At 41.5% G+C, this 23,094-nt stretch overlaps 1 protein-coding gene across 1 annotated transcript; it reads left to right on the top strand.

Moving 5' to 3' along the window:
• The first annotated feature begins 8,578 nt into the window (after nucleotides 1-8,578).
• On the top strand, nucleotides 8,579-16,135 carry RBM15 (RNA binding motif protein 15). Its single transcript, XM_081224081.1, has 2 exons — nucleotides 8,579-11,724; nucleotides 15,770-16,135. Exons 1-2 carry the CDS (start codon nucleotides 8,862-8,864, stop codon nucleotides 15,790-15,792), a joined length of 2,886 nt encoding a protein of 961 aa, XP_081080207.1. The 5' UTR covers nucleotides 8,579-8,861; the 3' UTR covers nucleotides 15,793-16,135.
• Nucleotides 16,136-23,094: the final 6,959 nt, after the last annotated feature.

The following is a 23,094-nucleotide window of genomic DNA, read 5'->3' as shown; positions in this document are numbered from 1 at the left end:
TCATTCTATGCCCAATTACACTAGCTATAAGTTGTTTCATCCTGTCCCCAAGCCTCTGGGGTCTTTAGAGCTTAAACACTATCTCATAACTCACCCATAATAATTGCTCTCATTCTCATTTTACATACTCTCTCATTTCCTCACAATAGCTTCAATTTACAGAGTTTAAGTGACATGTTCACAGTAAGGAAATTTAGGGTCACACCCTTATGAAACTTTGCTTGGAACATAGGATTCTACCCTGTGCATTCTATATCGTCTGGAATTTTACAACGAACACGTATAACTCCCCTGACTACTCCAGCCCACACTGGGTTCTCTTATCACTAAACTTTTACACTTAACTTTAAAATTTTTATATTTTAATAATTCAGTGACTAATTTTAAGTGTACCTGATCTTTATCCTCATCCAAGGAAATTCTGGGTAGGGATCATGTCATACAATTTCTCCCTGTATTTTCACTATGCTGGGCACATAGAACATGCTTTTAAAAAAGACTGATTAATTGATTGATTAGTTAAAGGAGCTCATAATTTTTAAAATGTCATGGAAATACTGTCTATGGTCATGGACAAACATACGCAAACATTTGCAGAAGTCCATTTCTTCTACTAGGTTATTTACAGTTGTGTCGAGGGGCTGGGTTTCCCCAAAGCTGGTTTCTTCTTGCTAATAGTGGGCTCATAGAGATAGCTTGTGAGATCTCAGAACTTAGTGTAAGAAATTTTAGGTACTAAACACACTAGAAAATATATAATCTACAACTTTTTGTCATATTCTATTAACTTTATAACCTCACCAGTGTTTATATAAGTGGATGGAATTCGACATGAAAGATACAGGAAGACTACATACAACACACCATCCAGAACTCCTTAATTGGAATCTCCACCCGACGTGGGAGCAGTGAGTGGATTTTGCCGAATACCCAATAAGGAGCAGCAAATAAAGCTTTGATTGCCTCTGACTTTAGAATTTTTTTTTTGTGTGTGTGGTACGCGGGCCTCTCACTGTTGTGGCCTCTCCCGTTGCGGAGCACAGGCTCCAGACGTGCAGGCTCAGTGGCCACGGCTCACGGGCCCAGCCGCTCCGCGGCATGTGGGATCTTCCCGGCCCGGGGCACGAACCCGTGTCCCCTGCATCGGCAGGTGGACTCTCAACCACTGCCCCACCAGGGAAGCCCTGACTTTAGAAGTTTTGTCCAATAATTGAGAGTCTGTGAATTCCCATCTCCTTTGCAAGTCAGCTTATTTTTGCCTCTAAATTGCCTAGAGTCTGTGAATTCCCATCTCCTTTGCAAGTCAGCTAATTTTTGCCTCTAAATTGCCTACAATCAAATGAAATACTCTCTTCCAGTTGCTATAAACTGCTGAGGTTAAAACACCATTCTTAAAGTAGGCAGATACTAACACAGTTACTATATATTTTCCCACTATGTTAGTGAGCTAAGGAATTGTCTATGTCATCTGTTGTAAAATTTTTTGTTACAATTTTCCCTGTCAAAGTATTGTATCTGTTCACAACACAGAAGGGGAGAATGGATACTGGGGAGGCAATCAGACTTCCAGTGTCACCCCTAATATGTAGGGACAACTTCAAATCAAATGCTTTCACAGACTGGGAAAAAAACCAAATCTACACATTTTATTCTTTTTAAATATTTGTAAAATATATTGGATCTCTAAGCCTCACTTTCCTTACCCGATAAAAAAAGGGGGGGATTATAAGCCTGCCTATCTCCTTGGGCTGTTGTGAGGGTGAAGCAAGCCAATGTAAGGAAAGTTTTTGCAGAATGCCTGGTATGTAGTATGTGCTCAGTAAAGTCTGGCTTTTATTTTTATTATCTATTTGTGAATTATGTAATCCGATGTACTTGTTCAGATTTCAACCTGTGGGAAGGAGAGGCTGCTGCTGGAGAACGATGCATGTCATTTTCAACAACCTGGTTCATATGGGGTACAGTGGAAAGCGTCCCACAGTGGGACTTAGTGGACTTAAGTTCTGTCCCCCACCTTGCAGACTTATGTGCCAGATTCAGAAAGTCACAGAACATAGAATTACAGGACTTTGTGGAAGGTAGATTTTGTCGAGAAGCCAGGACTCCAGAATTGGGCTACTACTGCTCCTTTCCCTTGGACTCGTTCTTTAAAACAAAGCAAACAAAAAGTACCACCACCAGCAACAACTGTATTTAGCCTCTTGAACCAGTCTCCCAATCTGCAATTAAGATAATCATATTTGCCCTAACTCATATGATTGCTATGAAGATCAAATTGGATAATGTAAGTGAAATCACGAAATGACAGTTTTAATTGAGCCTTGCTAAGTATCTTGAGCTTTCCATGCATTGTGTCATGTAATTCACCCAGTAGGTAGTTGTGGAAGACTGTTGGTGACCCCAATGCCTGTTCTCCCCCTTTTCCTTAGAAATAAGACCCCTGATTTTTAGCTGGGCTAAAGTAGATACAGAATATACTTCTCAGCTTTCCTTGCTAAGTGTGGCCAGAGGTCTACCTTCTGGTGAGTGAGATAGAATTTTAGTGTGTTACTTCCAGGAAGTGTCTTAAGAGGAGGAGGACATGCTGTTGTTCCTCCCATCATCTGCCCTGCTGGGTGACTGGAAATGGTTATTTGATGACTGGAATTTGAAAAGCCATATTAGATTGTGTGGTAGCATAAGAATTGCAGGGCATCAAAATAGAAGGAAATGATTCATTCCTTGAAAGTTTTCTGATAATATGGAAGAGTCATAGTAACATTATGAATGAAAAATGCAAGTCTCAGGAAGATTACAAATACAAATTAGTATAAAGTTACAAAATAAGCAAAACTAAAATAATGTATTTTTAAGGTGATATGTGTGCACGTGCATGAGCGCACATGCATACACACATACATATATATTAAGGAATTTTAAAGAATTCATATATTTTTTTCCCCCAAACCTCATGACAGGGACTTTAAAATTACTTAAAAAAATTTTAAATTCCATTAAAAAATTTTTAAGTTCTTAAAACAAAACAAGGGATTGCTAAATACCAGATTCAGGATAGTAGCCATCTATGAGGGTAGGCAGTGGGTAAGGGAGGAACATTTATGTAGATGTAAATTATTGATAACTGTCTTTTTCTTGGATTGAATGACAGGTTCATGGGTATTCACTATGTTCTTGATAAGTAAATGAAAAGTTTAAAGGCCCATGGACGGACCATTGATGATTATGTGTCATGAACTAAGGATTATGATTAATCCAATTCTGTGTACTCAAGTTCAGAGAGAAAAGATACTAGCAATAGCAATACATGCTTACTGTGTACTGGGCACTTTTCTTTCTTTTTTTTTTTTTTTTAGAGTAATAATTTTTTAAAAATATTTATTTAGGGCTTCCCTGGTGGCGCAGTGGTTGAGAGTCCGCCTGCCGATGCAGGGGACACGGGTTCGTGCCCCGGTCCGGGAAGATCCCACATGCCGTGGAGCGGCTGGGCCCGTGAGCCATGGCCGCTGGGCCTGCGCGTCCGGAGCCTGTGCTCCGCAATGGGAGAGGCCACAATAGTGAGAGGCCCGCGTACCATAAAAAAAAAAAAAAAAAAAAAAAAAAAAAAAAATTTATTTATTTGGTTGCACTGGGTCTTAGTTGTGGCAGGCAGGCTCCTTAGCTGCTGCACGTGTGTGGGATCTAGTTCCCTGACTAGGGATCGAACCTGGGCCCCTGCATTGGGAGCGTGGAGTCTTATACACTGCACCACCACCATGTATCTTCTAAGCTTTTAATACAGTCAGATGACCCACGGTTGGTTGAATCTGAGGATGCAGAACCTGTGGATACTGAGGGTCAACTGTATGCTTTAACCCATTTAATCTTCCCAGTAAAGAGGTTCTATGATTATTCCCATTTTACAGATGAGAAAATAAAGGCCCAGAGAGATTAACAGTAACTCTTGAGACCCACAGCAGAGCTGGGATTTAATCCAGGCTGGCTGTTTCCAGAGTTCATGCTCTTAGACACTGCCCTATAAAATATCTAAATAAATGAAAGAGATAATGAAAGAGATAATTATATTAGGGCTTAGTCATGTAGGAGAAATTATAACAGAGGCTTTCTGTAACAATGTTAAAGGATGAACCACATGCACAGCTTTTCTAAACACCACTGAACTGTATGCTTTAAATGGGTGAATTTTATGGTATGTAAATTATATCTTAATAAAGTTTTTAAAAATTCTACAAACCACGAATAAGTGACTTTATAATGCAAACTGTGTCCCAAATGATTGTTTGCTATTTTAGGGATTTCATATATGTCTATGGGTAAAATACACATTTTTTCTGCAGAGCAAACAAAACAAACTTTACTGTTAGGAGACCACTCACTTTATGAAAGAAAATGAAGTAGAAAATTTTAATCCACTACTGTGAGTGGGAAAGAATTTTTTTTTAAATTCCTAGCTTCAGGCCTTTTTGCATCTGCCAGGGAAATCAAAGGGCTCTCAGCTCCCAAGATAAATTTCATATTGCAGTCGTAATTGTCTCTGTATGTATTGAGGATACACAAACAGTAAAACCTAGGAAGGAAGAGGGTGGAAAGAACACATTTGATTGAAAACATACTGATACCTTTTAATTGCACAGCTTTCTTCCATGCACATAACTTTTATTTTGCTTTCCTTTCTAATCTAAAACTGATTTTAAAGGAGATGGAGAAAGCACTGCATTTAGACAGCTAGTTGTGGCCAATCTCCTGCTGGGTGCGTCCTCTAGGGCCTTTGAGTTGTACAGCTCCAAGGGGCCAACACTGACACCACAATGGGCAATGGCAGCTTTTCCTCAACACTATTTCTTCGTTTTCGACAAGGCACTAAAAGGAGAGATCAACATGCTGCTATGATAGCTTGGTAGCTTAACTCTGTTTTCATGACCGCTGAAAGATCCTCCTCCCGGTCAGTTATCCTCACAAATATGGCCATAGATCACAAGGAGACCAGATGAAAGCCTGGACTGGACCTCAACAACTCGCTCACCAACACAAGAAAAAGTGTTTAAAGTCTTGGCCCTCTAAACCATGGGTCACTTTTATCCTCTCTCAGCTCTCTCTAAAGTGCATGTGTGAACATAGGCTGATATAACCTCACTAAGCCACTTCATACTTTAAGAAACACAGAGAAAATGAAAACAAAATAAATCACTTATTTTAAGTACATCTTGGATCAACATGTCATTATTCAGTTCCGTCGTACCTACACACACACACCCACCCACCCCCACACACACACAGACACACACCCCCCACCCACCCCCACACACACCCCACAGGCTATATTTTGGCTCTGTTATTGATAATGGAATCCAGTCCTTTTCTGTCTACCCATTAAACTTACCAGTCCTCTTGATACCAGACAGGCTGTCACCTCCCCCACCCCTTAGATAAGCCTTCCTACTGCAGCCACATGTGGGCAGTTATCTTCCATCAAGTGCCCTAGTATTTCAAATGGCAAGCCACTAAGCCTAGCAGAGCCTCAGGCACTGCCACACACACTGGTATTGCTCTCCGACTTCTCTCCCTCAATTTTTGTGCTCCCTCAGTCCCTATGATGAGATTTGGGAAACTATACTTATTTGGCCCTTTTTTTTTTTTTTTTTGATCAGTGAGTCATCTAAGCAGGTCAATTTAGGCCAAAAATAGTCACCTTGGAACCTGATTTATTTGGATTGGCTATAACACTGATTAAAGTAATCAGATAATGGCTTAACTTCAACTTTGTGTTGTGTTACTATAACCTTGAAACAGATGAAAACTGAAACCCCCTAACTATGCAAAGTTTTTTCTTTTGAATAATGTGTTTTTTAAAATTCTCTAGCATCCAGATTTCTATCTGTAAGTATCATTTCCCACTAAAAGGAACCAGAACCCCTAGGAGAAATGGCTGATTCCATGTCAGGGGCAGGTAAGCCTGGAACAAAATAATGAAGAGGGGGAAGAGCAAGAGGACAGTGTAGATGAAACAAGATTGACATGATTTGAAAACTGTTGAAATTGGGTGTTGGGCACAAGAGAATTCTTTTTTTTTTTTTGCAGTACGCGGGCCTCTCACTGTTGTGGCCTCTCCCGTTGCGGAGCACAGGTTCCGGACACGCAGGCTCAGCGGCCATGGCTCACGGGCCCAGCCGCTCCGCGGCACGTGGGATCTTCCCGGACCGGGGCACGAACCTGTGTCCCCTGCATTGGTAGGCGGACTCTCAACCACTGCGCCACCAGGGTAGCCCCCAAGAGAATTCTTTATAGCATTCTACTTTTGTATATTTTTTAGTTTTTCCATAAAAAGTTTTTTAAGGAAAGCTAAAAATAATTGCTATTTTGAAAAAAATGAAACAGCAATAGCATGCACATGGTAAACAAAAGTTTTCTTTTTGGGCTTCCCTGGTGGCGCAGTGGTTGAGAGTCTACCTGCCGATACAGGGGACATGGGTTCGTGCCCCGGTCCAGGAAGATCCCACATGCCGCGGAGCGCCTGGGCCCGTGAGCCATGGCCGTTGAGCCTGCGCGTCCGGAGCCTGTGCTCCGCAACGGGAGAGGCCACAACAGTGAGAGGCCCACGTACCTCAAAAAAAAAAAAAAAAAAAAAGTTTTCTTTTAATAATGCATAAAGGTATAGAATGAAAACTTGAGTCTTTTTCCACCTAGCCCTCTCCTTAGCATGATCTCAGTAACAACTTCCTAAGTATTCTCAATTAAGTTTCTATGTATATTAAAAAATGTAGAAACACATACAGGTATATCAATTTTTACAACCACAAATGGTAGCACATTATACACATCGTACTACGTCTCATGAAGTTATTTCACTAGCTGGTTTTAATACAATGACTACGTCTACACAATATAATATCATAGATATGCTTTTACATACTGGGCTTCTTTCAAGTTTTTTGATGTAATCAAGAGACAAAAGGCTCACATCTTCACCTTCCTCAAGATTACTTAATAAAAAGAAGGATGGCTAAGGCTGGGATAAACAGGTTGCAGTCCCTAATCTTAAAAGTTTCAAGTTTAGGTTTCAGTTTGGGGGACCCTGTTACCTTGAAAAATGCCTTTACAAAACATCTCATATTCTCTCCTTACACATAGGATCTTGAGAGGTGTGGTTGAGAGGATCAATACAAGAATCCTCTTAACCTCTGCCCGGAGGATATCGGGGAGGACTGCAGAAACCTAACCCCTGTGATGAACTCAGCACTACCTCCCTTCACCAGACGGTGGGCAGCCGGACAGAGGCTGTACCTGTTATCATCTTGGTCTCCGGCACCTCGCGTAAGTGCTTTATCGTCTGATACGATGAAGGTCTGTGGAAAGAAAGTTGGGTTTTAAAGCGGTTAACGAGTGAAAGAACGAAAAGAGATGGGTTTAGAGACAGAAAGGTGGCTGTTCTACTGGGTTCTAGTATAGACTAACCCGGGGTGGGGGGACGTACAAGAAGCCACAGAAAAAAACGCGACACATCTGCATGGAGCGTAAATTGCACTCGATTGTTCAACAGGGAGGGATAGTACATATAAAAAACAAAAGTAGCTATATTACGGGACTACAAAACCTCAAATCCACGTGAATTTGCAACACAAAACAGGAAGCCCTGACCCCTCTGCCGTGGCCCGACAGTCCCCACCCCGCCCGCGGGCGGCGAAACTGGGAGCGTCGGTGACTCTCCTGGGTTGCCCGGGGTCACTCAGGCGAAAACCGAACGCGCACAGAAAGGCCGGCTCCCGAGCAACGGCTGCACCTCGGCTCCGCTGCGTCCCCGCTGCGGGTCGCAGGAGCCCACGTCCTGCCTCCGCCCCGCCCCTGACGTTAGTGTGAGCCGGCGCTTTGTGAACTGTGAACTCCCGTCCCCGCCCACCTGGCCCGCGGGCCCCAGAGCGCTTTCTGGCGCATGGGTGGGGGGGGGGCGGCTTTTTCAGGCTGTTCACGCAGAGGCCAGAGGGGCTAAGATGGTGTCCGATAGGCGCCCCGCGACGGCTTCCTGAAGGGTTCGTGGGTCCCGACAGCCGGAGAGCCTGCCCAGACCCTTGTCCCACACAGGTAGGAAGTAGGAAGCCCAGAAGTTCTGAGGTCCGAGGGCCAGAGCACAACCAAGTACGCAGCGGGACGGAACAAATGTTGGAGAGGAGAACGCAGAAAGCGTGGGGAGGCGGAACTCGTTCATGGTCACCGTCTCGCGACGTCTAACTGACGTCGCAGAGCAAGCGCGTATTCTACTCTTTCACCTTCAGGCAGCCTCCTCAGTGTATGGGCCTACCCCTTTAAGCGAGTGATGGACAGTTACTTCGGCCTATCAATTCCCTCGTCAACATCCAATCAGATTTAAACTTACTTCAGCCGCCGGAGGAGTTGGAAGGGGGTAGAAGGAGGGAGCCCTCTCCCTCTCTTTTTCTCTCTCTCTCTGTCTCTCACTCTGTCTCTCTCGCGAGATCGCTGTGACCCGGCCTCTCAGAAAAAAATGCTAGAACATATGGCCCGACTTCCCAAATAGTAGGCTGAAGGACGGGGTCATAAACCAATGAAAGGGATGAGGAGGTGGGATCACCGCTTTCACCGCTCAAGAAGTACCGTTACAGGGCAGACTTTTTGTCCAATCAATGCCTCCAGACTTCGGGTCAGGTGACCATAGAGTGCGGGGGGCGGAGCTACAGTCTGGCGCGAGGAACCGTTAAGATGGACAACGAATATAACCAATGAGGTACTCTGACTAGGGCGTTGGGAACCCAATAACAGTGGTCGGGCGGGCGCCTTCCCGGAGCGCGGGGAGATGTAAAGACAGACAAGTAGTTTTCCCAATGAGACTGTAGAAGAGAGGAGCTAATTGACCAATGAAGACTGCGGGGCGGGACCCTCTGCCGCGGCGGAGTCCAAGATGGCGGCGTGCGGTTCCGCTGTGTGAAACGAGCGCGGGGCGGCGGGTTAATCAGTTCCGCGGAGAAGATCTCCGACGACCCGCTATAATGAAGGGAAAAGAGCGCTCCCCAGTCAAGCCGAAACGCTCCCGTGGTGGTGAGGACTCGACTTCCCGCGGGGAGCGGAGCAAGAAGTTAGGGGGCTCTGGTGGCAGCAATGGGAGCAGCAGTGGAAAGACCGACGGCGGCGGCGGGTCGCGGCGCAGCCTTCATCTGGACAAGTCTAGCAGCCGAGGTGGTAGCCGCGAGTACGACACCGGTGGGGGCAGCTCCAGTAGCCGCTTGCATAGTTACAGCTCCCCAAGCACCAAAAATTCCTCGGGCGGGGGCGAGTCGCGCAGCAGCTCCCGGGGTGGAGGCGGGGAGTCACGTTCCTCTGGGGCCGCCTCTTCAGCTCCTGGCGGCGGGGACGGCGGGGAATACAAGACACTGAAGATAAGCGAGTTGGGGTCTCAGCTGAGTGACGAAGCGGTGGAGGACGGACTGTTTCACGAGTTCAAACGCTTTGGTGATGTAAGTGTCAAAATCAGTCATCTCTCGGGTTCTGGCAGCGGGGATGAGCGAGTAGCCTTTGTGAACTTCCGGCGGCCAGAGGACGCGCGGGCGGCCAAGCATGCCAGAGGCCGTCTAGTGCTCTATGACCGGCCCCTGAAGATAGAAGCTGTGTATGTGAGCCGGCGCCGCAGCCGCTCCCCTTTAGACAAAGATTCTTATCCTTCATCAGCCAGTGTTGTCGGGTCCTCTGTAGGTGGTCACCGGCACCCCCCTGGAGGAGGTGGTGGAGGCCAGAGATCACTTTCCCCTGGTGGCGCAGCCTTGGGATACAGAGACTACCGGTTGCAGCAGTTGGCTCTTGGCCGCCTGCCCCCTCCACCTCCGCCACCATTGCCCCGAGACCTGGAGAGAGAGCGAGACTACTCGTTCTATGAGAGAGTACGCCCAACCTACAGTCTGGAGCCAAGGGTGGGAGCTGGAGCAGGTGCTGCTCCTTTCAGAGAAGTGGATGAGATCTCACCCGAGGATGATCAGCGCGCTAACCGGACGCTTTTCTTGGGCAACCTAGACATCACTGTGACAGAGAGTGATCTAAGAAGGGCTTTTGACCGTTTCGGAGTCATCACAGAAGTAGATATCAAGAGGCCTTCTCGGGGCCAGACCAGTACCTATGGCTTTCTCAAATTTGAGAACCTAGACATGTCTCACCGGGCCAAACTAGCAATGTCTGGCAAAATTATAATTCGGAATCCTATCAAAATTGGTTATGGCAAAGCTACACCCACCACCCGCCTCTGGGTAGGTGGCCTGGGTCCTTGGGTGCCTCTTGCTGCCCTGGCACGGGAGTTTGACCGATTTGGCACCATACGCACCATTGACTACCGCAAAGGTGACAGTTGGGCGTATATCCAGTACGAAAGCCTGGATGCGGCTCATGCTGCCTGGACCCATATGCGGGGCTTCCCACTTGGTGGCCCAGATCGTCGCCTTAGAGTAGACTTTGCAGACACAGAACATCGTTACCAGCAGCAATATCTGCAGCCTCTGCCCTTAACTCATTATGAACTGGTGACAGATGCTTTTGGACACCGGGCACCTGACCCTTTAAGGGGTGCTCGGGACAGGACACCACCCTTACTATACAGAGATCGTGATAGGGACCTTTATCCTGACTCCGATTGGGTGCCACCCCCGCCCCCAGTTCGTGAACGGAGCACTCGGACTGCAGCTACTGCTGTGCCTGCTTATGAGCCACTGGATAGCTTGGATCGCAGGCGGGATGGCTGGTCCTTGGACCGGGACAGAGGTGATCGAGATCTTCCCAGCAGCAGAGACCAACCTAGGAAGCGAAGGCTGCCTGAGGAGAGTGGGGGACGGCATCTGGATAGGTCCCCGGAGAGTGACCGTCCACGAAAACGTCATTGCGCGCCTTCTCCTGACCGCAGTCCAGAATTGAGCAGTAGCCGGGATCGCTACAACAGTGACAATGATCGATCTTCCCGTCTTCTCTTGGAAAGGCCCTCTCCAATCAGAGACCGACGAGGTAGTTTGGAGAAGAGCCAGGGTGACAAGCGAGACCGTAAAAACTCTGCATCAGCTGAACGGGATAGGAAGCACCGGACAGCTGCTTCCACTGAGGGAAAAAGCCCTCTGAAAAAAGAAGACCGGTCTGATGGGAGTGCACCCAGCACCAGCACTGCTTCATCAAAGCTGAAGTCCCCTTCCCAGAAACAGGATGGTGGGACAGCCCCTGCAGCAGCAGCCTCTCCCAAACTCTGTTTGGCCTGGCAGGGCATGCTTCTGTTGAAGAACAGCAACTTTCCTTCCAACATGCATCTGTTGCAGGGTGACCTCCAGGTGGCTAGTAGTCTTCTTGTGGAGGGCTCAACTGGAGGCAAAGTGGCCCAGCTCAAGATCACTCAGCGTCTTCGTTTGGACCAGCCCAAGTTGGATGAAGTAACTCGACGCATCAAAGTGGCAGGGCCCAATGGTTATGCTATTCTTCTGGCTGTGCCTGGAAGTTCTGATAGCAGGTCCTCTTCCTCGGCCACCTCAGACACTGCCACCTCTACTCAGAGGCCACTTAGGAACCTCGTGTCCTATTTAAAGCAAAAGCAGGCCGCTGGGGTGATCAGCCTCCCTGTGGGGGGCAACAAAGACAAGGAAAACACCGGAGTCCTTCATGCCTTCCCACCCTGTGAGTTCTCCCAGCAGTTCCTGGATTCCCCTGCCAAGGCACTGGCCAAATCTGAAGAAGATTACCTGGTCATGATCATTGTCCGTGGTGCGTCTTAAAGTCCATATGTAACTTGTATTTAGTACTTTGACATGGTTCCTGTTTTGTGATGTGTGATGGGATACAGCATTGGATGAAATTTTCTTTTTAATTAGTTGTTTAGTTGTAGCTTTTTTCTTTTTTATATTTTTATAAACTTCTTTAAAATAGAAGTCAGGAGAGTTTAGCTGTTATTTTAAGTGAAAGGGATGCCCTAAAGGTAGCAGGCAAATGGATTTACTTTAATTAGGAGTTCCCACTCTTATGAGTAACTTGTTTCCTCTTTTTCTGCAGTTTTTTTCTTTTTTAACCCTAAGCTTAAAAAAATCCTCCAAGTTACAAAACCAGAAATTTGAAAAGTCAGAATTTGGAAAACAAAGAGCCCACTGACTATATAAAGGTGATAATATACACCTAAAAATGGCTTGATTGGTATGTAGGTAAATAATTCCTGTACCAGAAATGTTTGTGTGGCTGAAATTTGATCAGGGATCTCATTAGTATAGGCTGGTAAATCATACAGCATTGTGATTATTTTATTCAGGTATTTGAGTATTTCTCTTAAAATACATGGTTTATTCCCAGAGAGTTTGCTTTAACATACACATTTTTATCATTGGCTCTTGAGTTCTGTATCCTGTATATGCACTTTTGGTTTGTAGCAGTAACTTCAGTAAAAATTGAGGAGTATGTTACAAACCACATATGTCTTATGCTTACACTAGTTTGCAGGAAGTGAGTAGGTGCTTTTAAAATCAGAATTCTTTGGTCAGTCGTTGGTGTGTGGTGGTGGTTTCACTGACTTTTTCAGAGAGATGTAGCAGGTACAGTTCTAATTTAATTGTGCATATTTCAAAACTTGTGTTTTTCATCAGAGATGAGTTTTTATTTTTGTATCCATTCAAATTTCTGATTTCAATAATAGAAAGAAAAGTTGTCTGCAGGCTCATAAGTCATCTTTTGTTTCAGTGGGCATTAATCAGCCATAGCTGGATTGCAGATTTTTTTATGTCATCGTGAAATGCCTTTGACATACTCTCCAAATTTTGCTTGTATTTTTATTTTCATATTTAAACACTAGCGATGACATTACATTATTGAAAATATTTTGAATATCTTTGAAATTTTGTGTTTATATTTTCACTGGTGTCCAACCACAGAGAATTGAAATGTCAGTTTAGGAAAACCCTTTTTTAGTGGTTTATTTTCTCAGACACCTGGAATTAATACAAAATAATTTAGCCCATCCTGACAGTTTTTTTTCCAAAACTGAAGATTATATCAACTTCTGGTTCTTAACAAGGGTTTTTGCTGCTTAACAGTAATGGGTGTTTTCCTTGTTTGTCTTTTTTTTTCATCTACCCCCACCCCTAGTTTCTCAGGTCATTTGTAGGTATATTTTCCCCCGTGATTTAAATGCTGAGGACTTTAGCTAAGGCCTTTAATATTTAATTATGATTAGAAACTTGAGGACCTTTGGATCATGGTCATGTTTCTAGTCTGTGTAAGTGACTTCTTGAAAGCCTGGCAGAACCCAACTGTTTTCTTTCTGTTATCAAAGCTGATAGTTTTGAAATAGCACCAATAATAACCCAGGGAAACGTCATGTAATTTTTAATTGTCTGTTATGACAGGTGTCTAATGCATGTCAGCATGAAAGCCTCATCACTCTGTGTCATCCTTTTTGGTTTTCACTATGCATTTGTAAATTTTCTTTTTAAGTTTGGAATTTTTTGTATTTTTTGTTTTTAAACTGGAAAAACTAGCCATTTTGAGAGAAGGAAGATACTAGGCTATGAGCACAAAGGTCCTTGGTGTGCCTGTAGGGAAAATACCTGAAATCCTACAATTAAGACTTCTGGTCCTTTTTGCTTTTAAAAAGCTTTGCTTGACATGCTAATGTGGAGTAGACACCTGTTCAGAAACTTATGCAAGTGTGCAGTCTGTGCATAAGTGGGGTCAAAGTACAATTTGTGGCTAGATACATTTTTTCCAGTTTAAATAATCTCACTAACCATTAACTTTTGAATATCTTTTGATAAGATGGCTGGACAAATGATTTTACTCTTTTAGGGAGTGAAGTCCGTGACATCTAATTTTACTCTAATCCAAAGTGTGTGGTTTTCTTTTTTTTTTTTTTTTTAAGTTGATGTGACAGCTTACCGAAGAGCAGAGTACTCTGGGTTTTGCTCCATGTTTGTTTGAACCTTAATCTGACATTGTGGCTTTTGTTAGATCTGGGCAGTTTGTGCTTCAGTGTTTTTGAAACAGTGGCTTGATACCATGTCTAAATGTATGTATTATAACTAATTATGTTTAGTTTGGTGTGTACCTGCAGAGTGCCATCATTCAGATGAATCTCTTAATTTGTGTTGCTCATTCTGTTGTGCAGGTTCATAATATTGGTAAACTACTTAAAACTTCAGAGTGTAATGAAAACAAATGTCTAAAACTATCTGGTTCTTAATTCTCATTAGCCAGAATTTCGTAATCTCAACATTGGATGTTCTTTGTAACAACCAATTGTTTCTTTTACTTTAAAAAAATGTATTTGTTTAATTGATTTTTTTGGAACTCAGTTCAAATGAATGGAAAGAATTTCTTCAGGATATCATTAAATGACTTATTAAGTATTACTGGTAAAAAAAAAAAAACCCATCAAACTAATTTAGATTTTTAATCACAACTTCAAAGTTTATGAAAAATTAATCATTCAGCTCCTAGCCAATTTTTTAATATTATTTTGTTGGTTATAACTGGGATTCTTATAAAGGGTTTTCCACGCAAAAAATTAAATTCCTGGTTTAAGATGTATATTTTGACTCTCACCTGAGAGTAGATAGAGTTTTCCCTTTAAGGATTATATCTTAAAATGTCCATCCTCTGGCTGGTGTAAGCTCTTGTCACATTTTGAAGGTAATATATATACTCTGGACCTTCTTAACTCAGATCATTTGAGATACAATAGTAAAAGTAAGGTGTGTGTTGCTTTCTGAGACAAACACTTGTTTAGTTTTATTTAAAAACTATTTTATGAGCAGGTTTTCACTGACAATTTTTTTGTTGTTTTTTGGCTTTTTGATTTTAAATCCACTTTCTTCACACAGTGAAATTGCTCATTTGCAGGTACAGCTTGAACTGCAGTTTGGCTCCCTATAGGAACCACTCACCAAAAACTGTGGTAATAGAACTAGGAAATCCTGTTGAGAAGAGGGCCTTAATGACCTTTTTTTGTGAAAAAATTTTTGGAGAGAATTTCTGGACATTTTTTTTCTGTCTCTGCCAAGTGTTTGGTTTGGAGATAGGAGTTAGGTATGAGAACAAGAAGAGAAATGGAGCTGACCCTGTTAACATTCTGGTTATAGTGATGTGTCTAAAGGGAGAAAGCGATTTCAGATAACCACGGTGAACTGTCTAGCTTAATGAAGAACTTTATATGTATGATGTAAACAGTTGGAAAGTAAAAGTCCTACAGTGTTCTTTGGCCGTTTAGCGATTGTTTGCATGAGGGTTTTCTTAAAAGAAAATAACAGCTGCTGTCTTTGGTAACACAGATGAAGGTGGATTTTTAAAAGGCTTTTTATCTTGACCCCTTTCTACAGTAATGGAGTAGGTCTGTATTGCTCCGTATAAATTACAGAATGAAAATAGAGGGGGTAAAAGTTTGACTAAACTCCACCTTGTTATAGTTTCATTTTTTAAGTTATATTTAGAATATATTGATTATAAATTGATTGTAAAATTGCTTTTTTCTGATATGTTTTACTCAGTTACATGAGTACCAAGGATATTTTCAGTCCTATAATCCTCACTTAACTGCAGTCTTTAAAAAAAAATCCACCCTATTGTTCTACTTGTTGTCTATTCATACAGTAAATTTATTTCAAGGTTTGTGCCAGTGGGTATTATTGGTGCTTTTTGAAGTCAAGGTGGACTATCCAGGAAGGTCTTGTTAATGTTATGTTCAGCTATAATGGCATAGGGGAAATATATATATTTTTAATATTGTAAACGTTTGTACTGAATAACCTTTTTCCCCTCCCCCCCCCGCAAGCAAAACTGGTGAACAACGGATGAAGATACGGAATTCAGAGCTCTAATGGACCTTTTTGAAGAGAAGTTGTGGCTTATGTGGAGTTTACATGGGCCTCTTGATGGAAGAAAGCTAATCTGTTTAGTATTTGTGCATTTTACTAAAATGGCAGCTTAAAGTTGTGTATCTGCTATTGTGATGCCAATGCCGGTGTTTTAAGTGGAAAAAAAATGACCTTGCTTTGTGCTGTGTACACAAGATTTCTGGAAAAGAAAAACCCTTTTTATGGCTCACACAGCTTAAAAGTAGCTGTCACTCAAACGTGCGCTCACAGTTGAGCTGCTTTTGTTTTATTCTAAATAAATTGTTTCTTTTGAGGAAAATGTTTTTCTGCCTGGAAGTGAATTGACGGCAAACCTTTGACCCCTTTGTTTGCAGCTGAGGGGGTACTTGCTGCTGCTCAGATCTTGTATGTCTTGAGCAAGAAGCAGGGAGACCATCATTTTGACTATCACAGTGTGTCAATTCTGAAGGATCACTAGTGTTACTGTGACCCCCTTTGTTTGCAGTGAAGGGGATCATTTGCTTCTCAGTCCTCAACTTGATGAGGAAATGGTGCTGTTTGCTGGCACGCAAGAAGCCGGGGCAAGCACCGTAAGCCTCACCACAGTGCACGAGTCGGGGGCTTTGCTGGTTTGAAGAGCCGGAGTTGCTGAAATTTAAGTTTTGATTTATTTTGTTCACCCATCACGTTTGGCCTTAGTTTCATTTTTAATTTGAAGAAAAGTTTGAAATTGCTTTATCTTGCTCTTAACATTTGCACCAAATTGCCAAAAGAAGGAGAAATGCTCCGCTTGCTTTTTAAATGTTAATGATGATGTTAATAAAGCCTTTCCTGACACATTTGAGGAGCTCCTCCATCTTCAGGGGCTTCTTACCAGAGTTATGCAGTGATGGGTTTAGTTCTGAATGGATGAAGAGTTCCTGAGAGCTAGCGTTTGTAATTAGAACCGTTACTTGGTATCTGTGCCTTATTTGACCTGTGGTTCCACATGCCTTGGATGTGCATGCACCGTGACGGTTTCATAGGTACGAACGCACACTCAGGCCCAGTCACTTCGGTTGGTAGTACAGATTGTGAGGAAAAAATGGAGGCATCCTTAAGGAGGAAAAAGTGTTTGCCTTTAGTTCCTGCATTATCCTGTACAGGGGCTCCTGAGCTTTGGAAGCTGTTTCCAGTACAGGAGAACAACTCCCCTGTTTGCAGCAGGAGACTTCGGTGCACAGTGACAACGCTGGAGTTCAAGAGGAAGCCAGCAGTGCTGCACCATTGGCTTCAGACACCATTGTTGTTTGCCAGTTTTAAACTTAACTAGTTGCAGACGAAGACCACCTTGAAATGCAGGCTTGTTGGGCTTGTTTTGAATTTTAACCTCGGATGGAAGAGGCCTAGTGCTGTCTGTCTCCATGCGGGATGATGATTACTTAGGCAACAGGTGATTATCAACAAAGGATGCCACGCTTATACTCTGCAAGGTGGTGTTCCAGTGGCAAACAGCTGTATAAACTCTTGTAAACAGGTAAGAGGGTTTTTAGAGGTCAAAATGCATTATAATTAATAGGGTGAGGGCTTTTAATGTTTTGGGGTATGTTTCTCTGATTGTAAGTCTTTAGGTACTCTGCTGCTGTTAACTAGCTTCCTCTCCTCACCAAAGTGTTGTATTAACAAAGTTGCAGGCCAGAACTTTTGTTCTACTTGGTATTGTGATTTTTTTAAGTTTTAAAATTTGAAAAAATTGTTTTAATGTGAGAGCCAAAGTATTAAAATCCTGGTTATGGATTTGGACCTGCAAAAATTTGACGTTTTCTCTTAGCCATAGCCTTCACCCTTAGTGGTGATTTAATGGTGCTGGAAGAACTCAACTGGTATAAAAATGTTGCTTATTACAAACACTGATTTCTAAAGCTCCAAGTTAAGAATATTTTCGTATGTATAACAAAAAAGTGTATCATCAGACTGGGAATGACAGCTAATTTAGTCAAAATAGTTAATTTCTTTCTTTTTCCACAGGGAGATTTATTTAATTATAAAATTAGGTAGCTACAACGAACTTCAGGAGGTGAATGGGCAGTGTTGAGGAAGATCTAGCTCTTAACCATTTTCATTGTCCATTTAGCCCTGCCAGCCTTCTGAGCCCTTCCAGCCCCTCCCTCCAACATTAATCAAGTGTGAGGCTTTGGCCGCTTAATACAAGCACAACTTCTTAAATGTATAATACAACTTAGGTTTCCTTGCTTTATTTTAAATGGGATCAAATATTTTGAAGAGAATTTTTCTTTTTCATGAGATTTTTGTTTTTCATCTCTTTCCAAAGGGGAAAAGTGAAGTACGATGGTTTTTAGGTTCTCAGTATGTCATTTTCAACAGTTTTTAAAACATGTGCTTATGAGTTGGTAAATGATCTCTCATGTACATTTCTTTAAACAGTTTATTCCTGTTGGAAATGTTAATTTCCAGTGTGTTTTCTTTCTGTGACTACTGAAAGCCCATTAAGTAGTTTTTACAATTAGTAAAAAAATATTTAAAATCACTGTGGCAATTTGAGGAAGATTTTGTTACACTCTACATATTTCTTCATGTTTGGGATCTTTCTAAGATCTCAGGCTTCATCTCTCAAGAAGAGGAAAAAATGTTGCAGACAGGGCATTTGTTTATTTGTATATGAAACCATGTCATGCAAAATGGAAAGATACACAGTTTTTTTGAAACTACTCATGAAATCGTTTTATTTCCAGCCACACCATGAAGAAAAAATATTAATTGGGTTGAGTATTAGATCTAGAGTTCTGGTTTTATAAATTGGAAACTGCCCTTTGGAATTATATGTGTGGTTTTTCCAGTGTCTTTTGTATGATCTAAATTTAGGGTTCTACTATAAAGGAAATAGTTCCAAGAACACCCCTGAGTTGACTTGTGCTCATTTTGAAAAGTCTGGTTGTATTAAAATTGAAAATGGGGATTACCCTGAGTTTAGTAAAACAACCTAGATTTTATAAATTGCCACTTCGGTAGCTTAAGGCACATTATTATTTACAAGCTGTTTATCTGAGGCAATAAATTTAGTGCTTATGGCTTGTACAGCATCTATTTTTCTTCTTTGCAATAGGATATATGGTTATGGCTTATCTGACCATCACCACCATTTCCCATTCCAGTTTGCTCTTTTTAAGCGTTCCTGGTTAAAATAGGATTTTTACTTAAAAACTTGAATTATAACCTAGTTATAAGTTCTGAGCAGAGGAGTTTATTGAGTAACAAAATTCCTTCAAACCTCAGACAAGATTGTTGCTAAGAAGCAACCAAAAAGAGATTTTGATTTTGAGGTAGAATTACTTAACATGCTTCTGTACCCAAATGCTGTGATATTAAGCATTCAGGTATGGTTCCTGTATAAATTAAATGCTGGCTGTATGCTAAGAACTAAGATGCTGAGTATATAGAACAAAGTATCAAATAGTCTCTACCCCTGTCAGCAACTTGTACTCTGATTGGAGAAACTAGATATAAACAGGTATATAGTTAAATATCAGGGAAAAAAGTTCATAGTTTAAGACAACTATGAGAGATGTCACAGATCAAATTTGATTAATTGAATTTTTACTGGCCATATGGGTATATGATTGAGTATATGAACTTTAAGCTGGGGTGGTCAAGAAAGGCTTTACAAAATAATTTGTTAGTTAGAGAGGATACAGAATGGTGGAGGGAGGTTGGGATTGAGATGTCAGGCCAAGAAGCATGAATAATAATAGAAGCTGATACATGGAAAAGATGCAGGCTGAGTCTAGAAAACTAGTAACGTAGTTGGGTCAACAAAATAGGGAGTCCTGAAAGGCAAGCCAGTTTTAGGCAGGTGGGGAGTGAGGATGGATAATCAGTTGAGGGGTGCTGATGTAAAGCAACAATACTGATAGCATTCATTTATTAAATGGCATTCTGCCAAGTCCTTGACAAACATTGTCTCATCCACTTTTCACCACAGACCATAATCTGGCAGCTAGTAAGTGATAGAGCCAGGGTTCTAACCAGGCTTTTGTTCTAGCTAGGGCTCTTGGTCACTGTACTGTCATACCTCACTTTTTTCCAGAGGCTGGGATGGGATTAAAGCTGCAAACTTGAGAAAATGTCTGGGTAGTGTATTTCAAACTATAGTGTATCAGCATTTGAGGTTCTTGGGAAACATACAGGCCCTTGGCTCCAACCCCAGAAATTCTGGGCTTTGTTAGGGCCAACATGGCCCAGGAGTCTTTGTTCTTTTACAAGCCCTCCGGGTAATTCTGATGTCGTCTGTGGTCAGTGGCCATGGGTTGAGCAACACTAACCCACAGAGAGTAGAGTGTTGAAGTTATAAACTTGGGGTAATGTCATATTTAAGGCATGGGAAGGGAAGATGGTGCTAGAAAAGAGGCTCAGGTAGGAGAGCCAGAATAGTGTTCAGATTCTGAAGCTGAGAGGAGCTTCCAGAAGAGAAATTCAGAGCTATTGAAGAGACAAGCAGAATGAAACTGCAAATGCCGTGGCATTTATTACTTAAAATTGTCACTTAAGTAATAGTTTTATAGTCATGTAATTATACCTCCCAGGAAGATATAAAATACTAGCTTAGTATTTAATTTTACCTTATAACTGTCTGTGAAGAAGTGTTGCTGTTTAGTTTATGAAATGCTAAAGGGGTACCAGAAAAGTTTTATGGCTTGGCTGAGGGGTACATAGCCAGAAACTGATTGAGGTATCCTTGAGTTTTCAGTTAATCTAAAAAATAATGTGATTGTAGTCTATCTTGAAATTGAAAGCGATTGTAGGATTGAGTGAGGATATGTGTATGTACACAATGTAAGTTGTTTTCCATGAACGAACCATCACTTTTCTCTACTACCTCCTAACTAGGTTACTAATAGGATTGAGATACAATGGAATTATAGGTAAAGTTGAGTGTATCTTTGACTTGTAAATGGTTGAAAGATTTCCCATTTTGAATTATGAATACTTGGTTTGTCTTTGATTGGTGTAGCTAATTATTTAGTTCTTCAAATATTTAGGTACCTGTTATGTGTCAATTAGTATTCTAGGTCTTGGGAGTATATTGGTGCAGAAAACAGCTCCTTATGTCTCATGGAGCTCATATTCTGATGAAAGAAGGGAGGTAGTAAACTAAGTTAGGGCCTTGTTGCCAAGGACAAAGGGTTTAGATTGTATCCTAAAGCTGAATGCAGTGGAAAGCCATTGGAGGTTTTAAGCAGGGGGATGCAGTGATTTGATCAATATTTGACTACGTGTCTCAGGAAAGTAACAAATAAATGTCTTTCAGATTTCTTTCAATTATTCCCAAGATCTAGAATAGTGCCTCATATATAATAGGTACCCAAATATTTGAAGAATTAATTAATTAGCTACAGAAATTGAAGACAAACACAGTATGAGTAATTCAAAACAGGAAATCTTTCAACCATTTACACATCAAAGATAAATGAACATTTCAAATTCTCTGCAAGACTGTGAATATGTTCTTGCTCAGAGATAAGCAGTGTTCTTTTATTTAAATACTGTAATAGAGATTTTATTTCTTCTTCAGGCTCATAATTGTTGACTACCCTGAGGTCTTCCTCCTTGTACATCCTCATTTTCTCAACATGTCATTTTTTATTCTTTCTCCTTTCAGCAAACTGTCATGACAGTTCACACTATAGTCACATACAGTTTCTGCTATAACACACTGACTGTGTTTTCTATATTTCATAACTTGTAATTTTTCTAGTCGTATCAAACCAAACTTCCATACTAAAAATCAATTTAGAGGGTTTTTGTGGAATGGCTGTCATCCAGTTACATGTGTGTATACAGTTTTAAAGTACTGAATTAGTATCTGACCTTTCTCACGTAACCAGCAGATTTTCCTTTTACCCAAGCAAGGGGCTTAATGAAAAGCTGTCATGCATAAGCTTGTTATTGCATCTATGTTCAGGGTAGAAATATTATTACAGGTAAAATTAACACTTTGAGGCACCATATACATATACATTTTTATTACATATTTTTGAGGCATATTGAGAAAAGTGTTGTTTGATAAAATTGTATTTTAGCATACAGAAATTGACTGTCAGTAGTTTTACCTTGCTCCCAAGATAAGCATATCGTTTGTGTATATTCTTTTATAGAGAAATAGTTCAATAAATACACTCTTTGGAATTTTTCTGCATTTTGTAGCGGAGGTCTCAAACCTGGCTATGCATTAAAATCACCCGAGGAACTTTTCAGTACCAATAGCTGGGAGTCTCTTGTAGATTATTTAAATTGATCTAGGTACAGTGGGGCTCTGCCAAGGCCCCACTGTTGTTTTAAGTGCCCACGTGATTCTAGTATGTAGCCAGGGTTGAGAACCACTGCCCTAGAGACAAATCTTAAACATACGGACCAACACACACACCATCAGCCTCTTAAAAACTATTTGAACATCAAAGCGAAAAACTTTCAGTATAATTTGGGTTCAGTAGAGTATGTATATTGTTTAGTCTTCTAGAATTTCTGCTGTTGAAAGTGTGGCCCTCAGACCAGCAGTAATAGCATTACCTAGAAGCTTGTTAAGAAATGTAGAATTGCAAGGCCTCACACAGACCCACTGAATGGACTCAGATCCCTAGGTGATTCCTCTGTACTGGAAGGTTTGAGAAGTACTTATTAAGATGCAGATACATAAATGTCCTTTGTAGTAAAAATGGGTGATTAGAATCTTATCCCTCATGCATAAGATTCTCAGATTTGTGCATTAGTCAATGACATTTACTTTAAAGATTTAAAAAAAATATTTCAATAAGAAAAGTAAGAACAAGGGTTCATAGGTAGTGAGCTTCTGGTGACCAGAGAATTGCCAGAGGGTCTCTGCCACCAAGATAGGGGAGGGGTTATTGTCTATCCTAGTTGGTTGGTTCTTGCTTATTTTGTTACACTTATATTTTTTTCTCTCCCTCCTATTCTGTTCTAGCCCACTCTTTTCATTGTGAGATAGAACATGTTATTTTTTTATAGATACAGGTGAGGATATTTGAGACACTGTACTGATAGGTACCCCATAATTTAGAAAATTTGGTAGAGGTAGGTTCAGAGCTTTCTATGGAGGGGATGGATATGGACAGGATTGAGGAGTGGTTCCTAATTGCTTTTGTTTTTAAATTATTGTATGATAATAACTTCATTAATAAACTGATTTTCCTCACATAGCAACAAGAATCTAATTATGTTAAAGTTCACAGTGACAAATAATAAATATTAAGATTTGTATATATTGAAG

This window comes from Mesoplodon bidens (genome assembly GCF_964165515.1).
Source record: "Mesoplodon bidens genome assembly, chromosome: 2".
NCBI classification, from domain to species: domain Eukaryota; kingdom Metazoa; phylum Chordata; class Mammalia; order Artiodactyla; family Ziphiidae; genus Mesoplodon; species Mesoplodon bidens.
The sequence above is the reverse complement of the archived record's forward strand: the minus strand, read 5'-3'. Positions and strand labels throughout refer to the sequence as shown.

What these genes read in the sequence shown, in the direction of transcription:
- RBM15 (XM_081224081.1), top strand. Translation starts at nt 8,862, where the DNA reads ATGAAGACTGCGGGGCGGGACCCTCTGCCGCGGCGGAGTCCAAGATGG. An exon ending in GGTCATGATCATTGTCCGTG is followed by an intron (nt 11,725 to 15,769) that starts GTGCGTCTTAAA and finishes CCCCCCCGCAAG; the next exon opens with CAAAACTGGTGAACAACGGA.